We start from the raw sequence: 11,538 nt of genomic DNA on the forward strand, positions 1-11,538 counted from the left end.
TCTGTATTTTATTGTTCATGTTAATTGGCAAAACCAACCATCATTTTCTCATTAGCCAAAACCAAAATATTATATAATTATGATCTTTTTAAAGGGTTTTGTGTTTGTTGAGATTTGCATCTGATTGAGACAGCAATACTGATTTGATTTTTAACAGGATTTGTACTGCAGCTAATGTAGGATGTATATCTGTGAATCTGTGATATAAGCATGGCCTAAGCATGAGTGGGTCAAGAGTCACTTGTAATCTATGTTTCTTCTTTGTAAAGACTAACAAAGACTTTTCAGATGTTTAAGAAACATAATAGTCTGTGAAGAGGGACAAGAGCAGAGGAAGAGACAAAACTGGACAAGTCAAAAAAGGGTTGACATAATGCAGCATATGATCGCTCCAGGTATTACGCAGCACCAACTTTCAATATTCATTCATGCACAAAAACAGCTGCTTTTTTCAGTTTATATGATTTGTTTATTTTAGTGTCAGCCATTAATAATTTTCTCCTTGCATTATTCTAATGCTCACATGGACAGATTCCTTTAAGTTTTTTTTTTATCAACGCTTTAGATCTACCATTAAAGAACAGATCTCGGTTCAGTGACTTCTGCAAACCGTCTAGACCCATGTGGGTTGTCCAAAGTCTATCTATACCTTGAGGCTATTTGTTCAATATTCAACTTATTTATGTGGGTATGTTTCTTTTGTGTTCTTCTCTGAAGCTTCCTTCGTGGACTTCTGCTGTTTTTTTCTAACTTTGGAATAGTTTTTCTATATCTGTGAACACAGAGATCGCAAATTCTTTTTTTTTCTTAAATGGAAGGTTCCATGAACAAGCGAGGATACGAATGCAGTCAAGAGGATACAGACAAGTTGCCAGAATCAAAGAGACAGAAAGTGCCTGCTTTGGCAAGGTAACTTCCTTAAGAGTTTTCTGTCATTTTCCAGTTCAATGGTTAAACATCACAACTATTAAAGACGAACCTGCTTCATTTTCGAGTTCTTTACTCTTTCTGAGTTGTGATTTATCCTCTGTTGTGAGATGTTCTTTTGTAAGGTCTCAAAATTTTGTTGTTACGTTTCCAAACCTCTTGTTTCGCTTGCTACTTTGTTGATTTTCTCATAAGTCATATGGAAAAAAACAAATTTACAGTGTTATTGTGGAAGCTGTCAAGGTAGATAGTTTGCAGAGGCTTTGCTCGTCTTTAGAGCCATTGTTTCGCAAAATTGTAAGTTTTTATTCTACTCTCTTTCTAGACATGTCTATTATTGCCTTTAGAGTAAATTGTGAGATGCTTGTGGAGTTGTAAACTTGGTATGGTGTGGGCAAACAAACAGGTTAGTGAAGAGGTGGAACGAGCCTTATCAAGGTTGGGAAATACAAAGTTAACATCGAGGTATTGTCTCCAGTTATACCTTTTCCCCTTGAAATGGTTCAGTGGTCACTTTAATGTTTGAGTTTCTGGCTAAACCAACATAAATTCTCCAGGTCACCTGAACCAAAGAGGATCCAAGACCGTGATGGAAGAAACCTGCAACTTCACTTCAGGACACGAATGCCTCCTCACTTATTCACAGGTGGGAAAGTCGAGGGAGAGCGAGGCTCGGCAATTCATGTGGTTCTTATAGATGCAAACACAGGAAATGTAGTCCAAACAGGAGAAGAGTCAGCTTCAAAGCTGAATGTTGTAGTGTTAGAGGGAGACTTCAACGATGAAGATGATGAAGACTGGACGAGAGAGCACTTTGAGAGCTTTGAAGTGAAAGAGCGAGAAGGGAAACGCCCAATCTTAACCGGTGACACACAGGTGCTGCTTAAGGAAGGTGTGGGAAGTTTAGGGGAACTTACTTTTACCGACAACTCGAGTTGGATAAGGAGTAGAAAGTTTAGGCTTGGTGTTAAGCCGGCCCCAGGGTATGGTGATAGCTATCTCATTCGTGAAGCCAAAACAGAACCATTTGCTGTCAAAGATCATAGAGGAGAACGTGAGTTTTACCTTTTATTGTGTTACAAGTAGAGAGTTCTTACTACTGCCTTGGTTCTGTCATCTGAAAATTTTCATTTTCTTTAACAACGTTTTGCAGTATACAAGAAGCATTATCCACCGGCTGTACATGATGAAGTCTGGAGACTTGATAGAATCGCGAAAGATGGAGTGTTACACAAGAAGCTATTGAAAGCTAATATCGTGACAGTCGAAGACTTCCTTCGACTCCTTGTTAAGGATCCACAAAAGCTGAGAAATGTAAGCATATTTAACTGTTAATGTGAATAAGCCACCAACTTGACCAAAGATGTATACTTGTTAAATATTCTTGTTTCTTTTTCCTCTGATACTGTAGTTGCTTGGGAGTGGAATGTCAAATAGAATGTGGGAGAATACGGTTGAACACGCAAAGACATGCGTGTTGGGTGGAAAGCTCTATGTGTTTTACACAGACCAGACTCACGCTACAGGCGTTGTCTTCAATCATATCTACGAATTCCGAGGCCTTATTGCAAATGGACAGTTCCTGTCTCTGGAGTCTCTTAACCATGACCAAAAGGTAAAGACAGACATATTTCTGTAAAGATTTGAAAACTGTTTCTAGGTTATTAAGCTGATCATTGGTGTTAGCTCACAGATTTCAGCAGACATTTTGGTGAAGATGGCTTATGAGAACTGGCATAAAGCTATTGAATACGACGGTAAGCTATTGAATTGCTTACCAGTCGCCGAGAAGGAACTAAAAAGCTTACCGGAACCAAAAATGGTCTCAGCACAAACAGCTCCGAATCATCAACAGCTGCATAACCAGAATAATAGGCAAACTGTGCAATGTCATCCGAATGCTATTACCTATCCACTGGTCCCTCAACAAATAGATTATCCTCAGTTTGTGCAGCAACAATGCAGCCAATTATTACCCTCATTCCCTTGCAACGTACAGGACTACAACAGGTCAGTGGAAAGTTCCAATGACTCAAGCTCATACAATGGAGAAGATTGGTGTCGACCAAGAGCTGCAGGACAAGGTCTTGAAGACATTTTCAGCGAAGAAATCAGACTAAGGAGCTCAGAGATGCTTGAGACTGACGATATGCAGAGACTGTTGAAGACCTTTGGGATCGGTGTGAACACTGTGGGAACACATGGCGGGTTTGGTCAGACCGATGAGTCTTGTTATGGTGATAGCATCCCGTACCAAGCTCAGATCGATAACACGTACAGAAGAGAACGTAATAGAGGCTCGGGGAAAGCTGTTGTGGGATGGCTTAAGCTTAAAGCTGCTTTGAGATGGGGTATCTTCATACGCAAGAAAGCTGCAGAGAGGAGGCCTCAGATTGTGGAGATCGACTGACAAAATAAAAGAAGAAACAGAGCCTCTTGAGTTTTTTCTTTTTTTCTTTTCTTTTAGCTAATTTTTCGTTATCTAAGCTTCAAGACAGATTCTATGAACACAAAAGTTCATCTTTTGGATGAACAATCTAAAGGGTAGAGAGAAATGGACTTTGCTTTGTATTACATGTAATGCTTTATTGTGTTTTTTCATATTTCATGTTGATTTTTATTTAGCATTTTCATATTGGATGGAATAACCAAATAAGCGAAACACTGACTAAATCATTAACCAAAAATAACAATTGAATACCAAAGTTAAACCGGTGGATATATATAACTTCACTCACATCATATTCATATTACTTCTTCACCCAACACTTGATGAATCGACAGGATTGGACACATTAAAAGGCTCGAGGTACAAATCATTAACTAATTTGACAACCCAAGAAAGACCGGTAGCTAACCAAACCGGGATTAGAATTTGACTAAACCGAACTTGACACAAACAGTGGAAGAGTCACTCACTCACTCACTCACACTCATCAAAAATGGCGGAAAATGTTGGAAGCGACTCGAGCGAACTCGGAAGCATCACTTCTTCCCAGCAATCTTACCTCAAGAACTGTCCTTTCGCCGGCCACGAAGCAACTCCGACGAATTCTGACAACACCGAGGTCCTCAGTAACAAGAGTTCGCCGGCGGTTGTTAAAACTCCGGTTCTCTCGTTCTCTTCTCCGACCAGCCTCGATTCCATCAAAGATGACGTCTTTCGTACTCCTCCTGAGAACGCTTCTCCCTCCTCTGCCGCTGATTCGGAACCTGGAGTTAGGGTTTCTGAGATGAAATCTCATAAAGGTTCGAATTTTAAATCTCCGTATTCTAATGCCGAGACGACGCTTCTCTCTTCTCCACCGTCGGAAAATTTTAGGGTTTCGCAGTCGAATTCGAAGTCTCCGTCTTCTACGGCCGCGACGACCCCTGTTTCTGCTTCACCGTCGGGAAAAGTTAGGGTTTTGGAGACGAATTTGAAATCACCGTCCTCTACGGCTGAGACGACGCATGTCTCTGCTCCACCGTCGGAAAAAGTTAGGGTTTCGGAGTCGAATTCGAAATCTTCGTCTTCTACGGCTGAGACGACGCCTGTTTCTGCTTCACCGTCGGGAGAAGTTAAGGTTTTGGATACGAATCGTCTTTTTGCTTTTGTGGCTAATAATGGAGCTCTCAAGTCTCCTCCTGAGAGAGTTGTTAATCTCGGTTCTGCATCTGCAATTGAAGGGATCAAGGTCTCTGAAACGGAAGACTCTGGTGAAGTTATACCTTTCAGAGAAATTATCGAAGCCCTTCTTCGTAACAGTGGAGAGAAGCTTGATGAAAGAGATGAAATTGTCAGCTGTGTTGACATTCTCAAAAGTTTTGGTTTGAAATTCCCCTAAATGGTTACTGATTTAGTAAGTCTTATTTGCTTTTTTTGTACTGTTGCTTCAACTACAAGTAAATGATTAAGTATTTATATTTGGAAATTTCCAGATATTTGTTTCTCTTACAAGGCTAAATCCTACAAAGATGATATCTTGTCTGTGATTGCATTGTCCTGAGGAAATTGACTGTGTGTGTTGTTGCAAATTGCAAAGGAAGGAATCATCTATATTGTGGTTGTCTTCTACCTTCAAAATCCAGCTTCTACCTTTTCTTGAATCTCAAGCACCGATTTTGCTTAGTTTCCTTAATGCTTGGCTCATCGTTTTGTTCTTTGCTTGGTGGATTGTTGAGAGCGAGTTTCTCCATTGCGTTCATGAACTTTCGCATGTGCTTGATGTACTCAGGGTATGTTTCCAAGTTGCAATGCCCTCCTCCTTTAACCCACAATGGATCATACTTGTCCTTTGCGAGTTCATACAATCGCTTCCCGTGTGAAATGTTCACAATATCATCTTTTGCTCCCTGGCAGTTTCATAAAACCAAGTTTAATGATCTCTCTTTCGCACTCTCTCCTTAGGGTAGAAAAAGTGATCATGTAAACTTACATGCATGACAAGAACAGGGCATGTCACATGGCGTATCTTGTCAATGTTCTGCAAAATTCCAGAGTTTTGAGAGACTGACCTAAATAATTAGTAACCAGAGAGACAAGAGAGATCAGGCTTACTTTGTAAATATCGAACCAGAATGTCACTTTTACAGGATACAAAACTCTAAGTCCGGAGAGAATCGCGCTATGAAGAACAATCCCTCTTAGTCTCTTTAACCGAGTTGCTAAATGCAACGATGGTCCGCTTCCAACGGATTGACCATACAGAATCAATTCCTCTTGTTTGATTTCGTACTCGCTCCTCAAGCAATTGTACACAGCCTCGATATCGTGGTACGTATTGAGCTCAGTTGGCTAAAGAACAATCAAAGATTAAGCAAAGAGGCGATTCATGACAAATGTTTGACATCTTGAATGAATGAAAATATCTCTCTTACCCTGCCTGTTGAAACTCCATAACCTGAATAATCATAGCTGTTTCGAATAACATATGAAGATGGTTCAGGTTCAGATTCGTTCATCAACGAAAACAAAAAGTGTTTTTTTGGGGTTTTGTAATATATATAAACCTCATAATGTTGATGCGCAGATGAGCTCGAAGCTCGATGAAGAGATCGACCATTTGGCCTAGATCCGCGGCAATGCCATGGGAATAAAGAAGAGTGAATCTTGCAAAAGGGTGTTTCCAAAACGTGGCAATGACTTTGTTGCCGGATTTGGTGGTGAGCTGATGAACATCCATGCTTTTCTCCGGCGTAATACCTTTGAACATAAGCTTTCCGGTCTCCTCGTCTTTGCTCACGTCGTATGTAGGTAGTGGTGGGAAGAAAGCTAATTTAGCCGCCATGTTTGATGTCACATTACCCATATCAATTAGTAAAAAATTTTGTTATAGAAAAAAGATTAACACTTTCTATGAGAAAGGAGGAGAAAACAAGAAAAGACTAAACCCCAAAATCTCTCCCTCCCTCTCTCTTTGAATCTAAGAAAAGAAAAAGAAGAAAAAAAAAAGAGTAAATTTTTTGGTTTTGGTGGGTTTATGTTTAAGGAGAGAGAGAGGGGAAGGAGATAAAATGGAACTTTATATGCATCTTTATATGGATGGAGGAGAATATTTGGCGGGAGAAAGACGCTGAGATCGTCATATTAACAAACTTTATATGCATTTTTTTTTTTGGGTCTGATTCTTTTGCATTGGGCATTATTATTGTGATGAGATCATGAGAAAAAATATATATATTTCATTAGCTCAGTTTTATAGTTTTCCCTTTTAGCAAAGTTAGCTGCACAATCTTTTTTTCGTTTTTAAATTTAGCAAAAAGATTTTTGTTCATATTCACATATTTATGAAAATTTTGAACATGTCTCTAAATTGTAAACTTTAGTTTCAAACTCACTTGTACATATGATACTTGTATCTGCATACATCCATGCATATACGAAATAATAAATTAATTCAGGTAAATTTGATAATAATGAATATGAATACATATGTATAAGGAAATTAAAACTTGACTTTTTATTCAAAAAAAAAAAAATTAAAATTTGACCGTGATAGATCATTTCTTATACATTGGTTGATATTCAGATGAAGACAATACTGCCTAAAAGGGTATTTTTTTTGCAACAAAAGTTAGTGTTGCTAAATAGATAATGTTTAACTCAAAAAATAAGAAAACACTTTTCATAACTCTTAAGTAAGTTTTGCAAGCATATAAAGGCAATGTATCTTGTTTTTAAACCTGAAGAATGCCTGGGAAGATTGACAACCTAGAAAAAAGTACAAAATGTTATGAAATTTGAAATTAATGTAAGCGAATGTTCAACAAAATTTTTTTTAAAAATCTTTTTTTGTAAACCAAAATATTGTTATAATATATGTATTATAAAGTTTATGATACCTACTGTTTTGTAGAATTAACTAAATTGTTGGCCTAGGACAATCAAAGCTTTTTTAACAAACAATGAACCAATTTTGTTACAAGATGATGATAATAACTCAAAACAATAAAGATACTTGGGAAAATAACTAAATTTACTAGCGCAACAAATATAAGAAATATAATTGGAAGTATACTCTAGATTGATGTTAGGGTGTGATATATCATTTATATTGTATTTCATTAAAATTTTCCTTATACTCTTTAAATGTATCTAAACTTCAACATGATATTGATCAATTGATGTAGTTTTGTTGTTTGAGTTGATGAAGAAATTAATTTTATTTGACATGCTAGTTTTATAATAGTGTTCAAAAATGCTAATAAAATAAAGAAAAAGTGTCAATAAGACCTATTTTAGAGAATAATTTTTCTATTTTTTTCCAACAAATTCTACTAAATGATTTTTTTCTTTCACATCTGTGTTATTATTATTATTATTATTTTATTTTTTTGAACATATGAATAATTTAATTTGCTTTGGTTAAATTTTAAATTATTTACTTTTTCTTTTCAATATGTGAATTACTTATTTCATTCCTTGGGTAGGTTACTAATTAATACTCTCTCAGTCCAATATATAGAATGTTTTAAGTTTTTCTGTTTGTACATATTCTTAGATTTTATGCACAATTTTTATTAATTTAATAGTTTCTGACTATTTGAAATTTATAACAAAGTGCATCATTCTAATTTACTCAACAGTTTACCTTGTCTCAAATGGTAAAAGACAAATAAAAACTATTCATTTTCTCTGTGTTCAGACTTCATTCCACAATCAAAATTGCAAGCATCTACAGATTTTAGCATATCAACATCAACATTTCCTCACTCCATCTCTCTCTCTCCCTCGCTTTCTCTTTGTAGCACATTTTCTTCTACCTCACAGGTACTTTCTCAGGTCAGTTTGGTGTCTCGCTCTCAGCTGTTTCGGGGACAACGTTCACAATATCTGGAGTGTTTAATAAAGGGACTGGACTGTTTCCGCGTTCACTAGTCGAGCTACTGCTATTGATCACTTCATTTTCCACTGGCTTAGGAGAAAGTATAGGTAGTGCATCAGCAGGAGCTTTAAGTGAATGTTCTTCTGAATGTTTCGGCTTGTTCAGAGCTCGACAATGAGGACAGTAGTAAGTAATGTACTGGAAGTCCTCTTTCCGGGCGAGTCCTGCATAATGAGAGTGAAAGAGAGAGATTGTACAATTAAATTAGTAACAATATTGCATCTTGTGTATAGACAGTACGTGATAGTTTGGTGTATTAGAAGACAAAAGAGACAGATAATGGCTCACTCACCGTTATGCATACGGCAGTTTCCACAGATGAGTGCATATGACTGAGTTGGATCTTCACCTACAAGGAGAGCTGCAATGCGTGAGATCCAGCTACCATCATGAGCAGCATATCCCTGAGGATTATAATGCTCAAACACCATCTGTTGGTTTTGCTCTGTGCCGGTGATTTTTTCGCTTGTCCCCGAATGGTTAGACTCATTATCAGAATGATGTGTCGGAGTTGTCCCAGCAGTGTTGTGTCTTTTATTTTGTTGTTTTCGGTTCTTGAGCCCTTGTGGGTGTTTGACATCCACGTCACTGCTTTTGCCTGAGGTGGGGTCAAGTTGGGATTCATCTCCTACAAATACTTTCAAGCCTGACTCAGCACCCAACTTGGATGCCAAAACAGTTGCAGCAGCTGCCTTTGCAGCTGGGTCAGGGTCATACCTCTGGATACAAAATAGCTCATATTAAAACAAGTTCTAGTCGCAGTAGTGATACAACCACAGTAGCATATATTGAGATATATCAGAAATTCATTAACTTGTCAACTTCCTGAACATATTGCAATTCTACGCTACCAGTAGAATAAGTAATACCAGAACTCACAAGTGCAGGTCTTCCTGTCAGTTATTCATTTGTATCATTTTCAATTAACTCAACTTGCGACACAGATGAAACGATGAATTTCAACTGTAACACTTAAATTAAGATTCCTAACCACCCTATACCCAAAAGTACAATTAACAAACTTTGCCTAACACATACAGCCACTAATTTGAGAGTGACAAAGCTAGCACAACATGAAAACGAGTAAAAAAGAGAGACTCCCAACAAGGATAACCCTTGTCTAACGGCTCTACTATCCTAAAGAAATACCAATCCAAATTACTAATACCATGTTCTTTGCTAAGTTTAAATTTAAGGCCATCTCATAATGCACAAAGTGTAAGGATAACTTGAAATATAAAGTAGGGAATGAAAAAGCGATCTAATCCCACAACTAAGTTATAGGATAAAGTGATCAGAATTTGGTTAAGTATACAAGCAACAAACAACGGCAGGACACATCGACACATGACAATGAAAATAATCAGGAGTACCAGAAACATGACATGGGTCCTAGCCTCACTCAAAACAAGCGCAGATCGATATACTAACCTCAGTCGCACAAAAAATTATCATTAACAGACTTGTATCTTTACCTGAATAAGTTGCTGAGTAATATAATAATTTGTCCTCTCTTTTAACTCATTGATCTTCCCAAGCATCTCTGCTTGAAGCTTTTCCAAGGTATGTTGATCTCTGCGGTCACCTAAACCAAATCATTTAACACAAAGAAATTGTATCAAGACATCAATCCTAATACAACAAATGCCAACATAACACATGAAAATGAGCCATATAAAAAAGACTCACATCCTCCAGAAGCCAACAAATGACGAATAAGCAAGAGAAGCAAGAGCAGGTAAAACAAACATAGGAAAGATCCTGAAACTCCTCAGTTTCCAATCCATATCCTCATTCCTTGTAGTTATGATTGCATAAGCCACTGCAATTATCTGTTATGCACAGGAAAAAAAAAAAGTGAAACTATTCATGAACTGTTTCCACTACACACATCACTAAAACATCAACTTCATCCATTACCATAAGCAAGCAACAGAAAGGCAAAAACTTTGTTCACAAAAAGAAGAAGAGAAGAAGAGAGACTAAACCTCAAAGATGACAGAGAAAGCGATGAGGTTTCTAATGAAGTTCCTCCTAGTAATCGATCTACGCTTCATTCTATTCCGAACAGTGACTTCTTCCTTTGAGATGTTCTTAAGTCTCTTCTCGAAATCGTCGGCTCTAACCCTAAAAATCCCATTCCAAATACGCGAGAACCAACCTTTCTTCTTCTTCTTCTCGCCGGAGTTTACAACGGCGGAATCAGTTTTCTCGCCGCCGTTCTCAACCACCGCCGCTCCTATTTGCTCCTTCTCTCCCACCGCCATATCCAGAGTTTACAGTGTACAGCTTCTGGAAATCAAACTACACAGAATCCTTCTTAATAAACTTAAGAATTAGAGAATCGAATTCTTTGCCCAATCCTTCTCTCTGATCTGAGAGGATACGTTGGAGAAGGAGAGACTTCTTCGAATATCGTGAAGAGGAGGTCACAATGTGAGGAGGATGATGCTTCGCCTCTCTGCTCAAGTTTTCTTGCGCCCCTTCGAGGAAATTTGCCTTAACGAGGAACAAAACTTATTTAACTTTAAAACCTTTGGGTTAATTTTTGATTAGGGAGGGGTTTAAACTTTAAAGCGAGCGACTCTGTTGATATTTAAGAATTATTTTGAGTTAATAATTAAAAAGAAATATTTTTAAAATAAGAATTATTAAGGAAAGGTATAAATGTACAACTATATAAATTTATATATTCAATTTAATCTTCTGTGTGTGAATAATACAGAAACAATATTAACAGTTTTAAGATAGATATGCAAGTTTTTTTTTCTCTGAATTAAATATCCTTAATAACTCTTTTTAAGTACAAATCTGAGCAATTCCTATTATTATTTTTATATTAAATAGCTAATAAAATTTGGCTGGGTAATTGTTTACTGCTCAAAATACGTCGGTCGTTGAAGGGGGAATATAGAGCAAAGAGTATACAGTTAAAAGAAAAAAACATCAGTTAAAAATATAACGCCGAAGGCACCATCACACTAGAGGATCAAGTACCGCTTCCTACGAATATAAGAATTTGGCTAATGAACTGACCAGTTGTGCCTTCAACGGTTAACAAAAAAAAAAAAAAAAACATCAGATTAATCAAATAATTCTCTCAAAAAAAGAAATATCATCTCCAATAATCACGCTGTGGTGGAAGTTGAAACAGTGGCAAGACAAATTAGTTAAACCATATTTTCCAACTTTTTTTTCATTTGTCCAATCCTTTTAATTTACCAATTAGACTAGCGTCAACAAA

The 11,538-nt window shown here is 37.1% G+C and overlaps 4 protein-coding genes across 8 annotated transcripts; 2 read left to right on the plus strand and 2 right to left on the minus strand.

Annotated features, from left to right (window-relative positions):
• Nucleotides 1-85: 85 nt before the first annotated feature.
• LOC104713879 (calmodulin-binding protein 60 E) lies at nt 86-3,547 on the plus strand. Of its 4 annotated transcripts, none has more exons than XM_087464762.1 (9): nt 86-395; nt 566-688; nt 819-909; nt 1,149-1,224; nt 1,334-1,392; nt 1,485-1,981; nt 2,081-2,241; nt 2,339-2,542; nt 2,621-3,547. In XM_087464762.1, the coding sequence occupies exons 3-9, from the start codon at nt 824-826 to the stop codon at nt 3,335-3,337; spliced, it is 1,800 nt and encodes a 599-aa protein (XP_087320888.1). In that variant the 5' UTR covers nt 86-395; nt 566-688; nt 819-823; the 3' UTR covers nt 3,338-3,547. The 4 variants fall into 4 exon arrangements, with proteins under 4 accessions (XP_087320888.1, XP_087320887.1, XP_087320889.1 ...); XM_087464761.1 differs by having other exon boundaries at nt 87-395; nt 532-688; nt 785-909; XM_087464763.1 differs by having other exon boundaries at nt 87-688; nt 785-909; nt 2,614-3,547.
• Nucleotides 3,548-3,583: 36 nt separating this feature from the next.
• LOC104713881 (uncharacterized) lies at nt 3,584-6,403 on the minus strand. The gene is made up of 5 exons (XM_010431106.2): nt 5,920-6,403; nt 5,788-5,824; nt 5,468-5,704; nt 5,346-5,393; nt 3,584-5,262 (listed from the first exon to the last, which is right to left on the minus strand). Exons 1-5 carry the CDS (start codon nt 6,216-6,218, stop codon nt 5,002-5,004), a joined length of 882 nt encoding a protein of 293 aa, XP_010429408.1. The 5' UTR covers nt 6,219-6,403; the 3' UTR covers nt 3,584-5,001.
• On the plus strand, nt 3,870-4,841 carry LOC104713880 (uncharacterized). The gene has a single exon (XM_010431105.3). It carries the CDS (start codon nt 3,870-3,872, stop codon nt 4,752-4,754), a length of 885 nt encoding a protein of 294 aa, XP_010429407.1. The 3' UTR covers nt 4,755-4,841.
• A 1,555-nt stretch (nt 6,404-7,958) lies between the features above and the next one.
• LOC104713882 (uncharacterized protein At2g24330) lies at nt 7,959-11,480 on the minus strand. 2 transcript variants are annotated; one of them, XM_087464766.1, is made up of 5 exons: nt 10,283-11,480; nt 9,984-10,126; nt 9,770-9,879; nt 8,587-9,013; nt 7,959-8,458 (listed from the first exon to the last, which is right to left on the minus strand). In XM_087464766.1, the coding sequence occupies exons 3-5, from the start codon at nt 9,833-9,835 to the stop codon at nt 8,193-8,195; spliced, it is 759 nt and encodes a 252-aa protein (XP_087320892.1). In that variant the 5' UTR covers nt 9,836-9,879; nt 9,984-10,126; nt 10,283-11,480; the 3' UTR covers nt 7,959-8,192. The 2 variants fall into 2 exon arrangements, with proteins under 2 accessions (XP_087320892.1, XP_087320891.1); XM_087464765.1 differs by having other exon boundaries at nt 9,770-9,878; nt 9,981-10,126; nt 10,283-10,831.
• Nucleotides 11,481-11,538: the final 58 nt, after the last annotated feature.

The sequence above is a fragment of the Camelina sativa genome, chromosome 9, assembly GCF_030686135.1.
Source record: "Camelina sativa cultivar CO46 ecotype springtype chromosome 9, ASM3068613v1".
Classification (NCBI taxonomy): domain Eukaryota; kingdom Viridiplantae; phylum Streptophyta; class Magnoliopsida; order Brassicales; family Brassicaceae; genus Camelina; species Camelina sativa.

Excerpts from the sequence above, each read along its gene's own strand:
- LOC104713879 (XM_087464761.1), top strand. The coding sequence starts at position 812 with ATGGAAGGTTCCATGAACAAGCGAGGATACGAATGCAGTCAAGAGGAT. Across the intron at positions 910-1,148 it reads AAAGTGCCTGCTTTGGCAAG|TGTTATTGTGGAAGCTGTCA; the intron begins GTAACTTCCTTA and ends ACAAATTTACAG. Across the intron at positions 1,982-2,080 it reads CAAAGATCATAGAGGAGAAC|TATACAAGAAGCATTATCCA; the intron begins GTGAGTTTTACC and ends AACGTTTTGCAG.
- LOC104713880 (XM_010431105.3), top strand. The coding sequence starts at position 3,870 with ATGGCGGAAAATGTTGGAAGCGACTCGAGCGAACTCGGAAGCATCACT.
- LOC104713881 (XM_010431106.2), bottom strand. The coding sequence starts at position 6,218 with ATGGGTAATGTGACATCAAACATGGCGGCTAAATTAGCTTTCTTCCCA. Across the intron at positions 5,825-5,919 it reads CTGCGCATCAACATTATGAG|CTATGATTATTCAGGTTATG; the intron begins GTTTATATATAT and ends TATTCGAAACAG. Across the intron at positions 5,263-5,345 it reads GCCCTGTTCTTGTCATGCAT|GGAGCAAAAGATGATATTGT; the intron begins GTAAGTTTACAT and ends TGAAACTGCCAG.
- LOC104713882 (XM_087464765.1), bottom strand. The coding sequence starts at position 10,561 with ATGGCGGTGGGAGAGAAGGAGCAAATAGGAGCGGCGGTGGTTGAGAAC. Across the intron at positions 10,127-10,282 it reads CTTTCTCTGTCATCTTTGAG|ATAATTGCAGTGGCTTATGC; the intron begins GTTTAGTCTCTC and ends TGTGCATAACAG. Across the intron at positions 9,014-9,769 it reads TTACTCAGCAACTTATTCAG|AGGTATGACCCTGACCCAGC; the intron begins GTAAAGATACAA and ends TTTTGTATCCAG.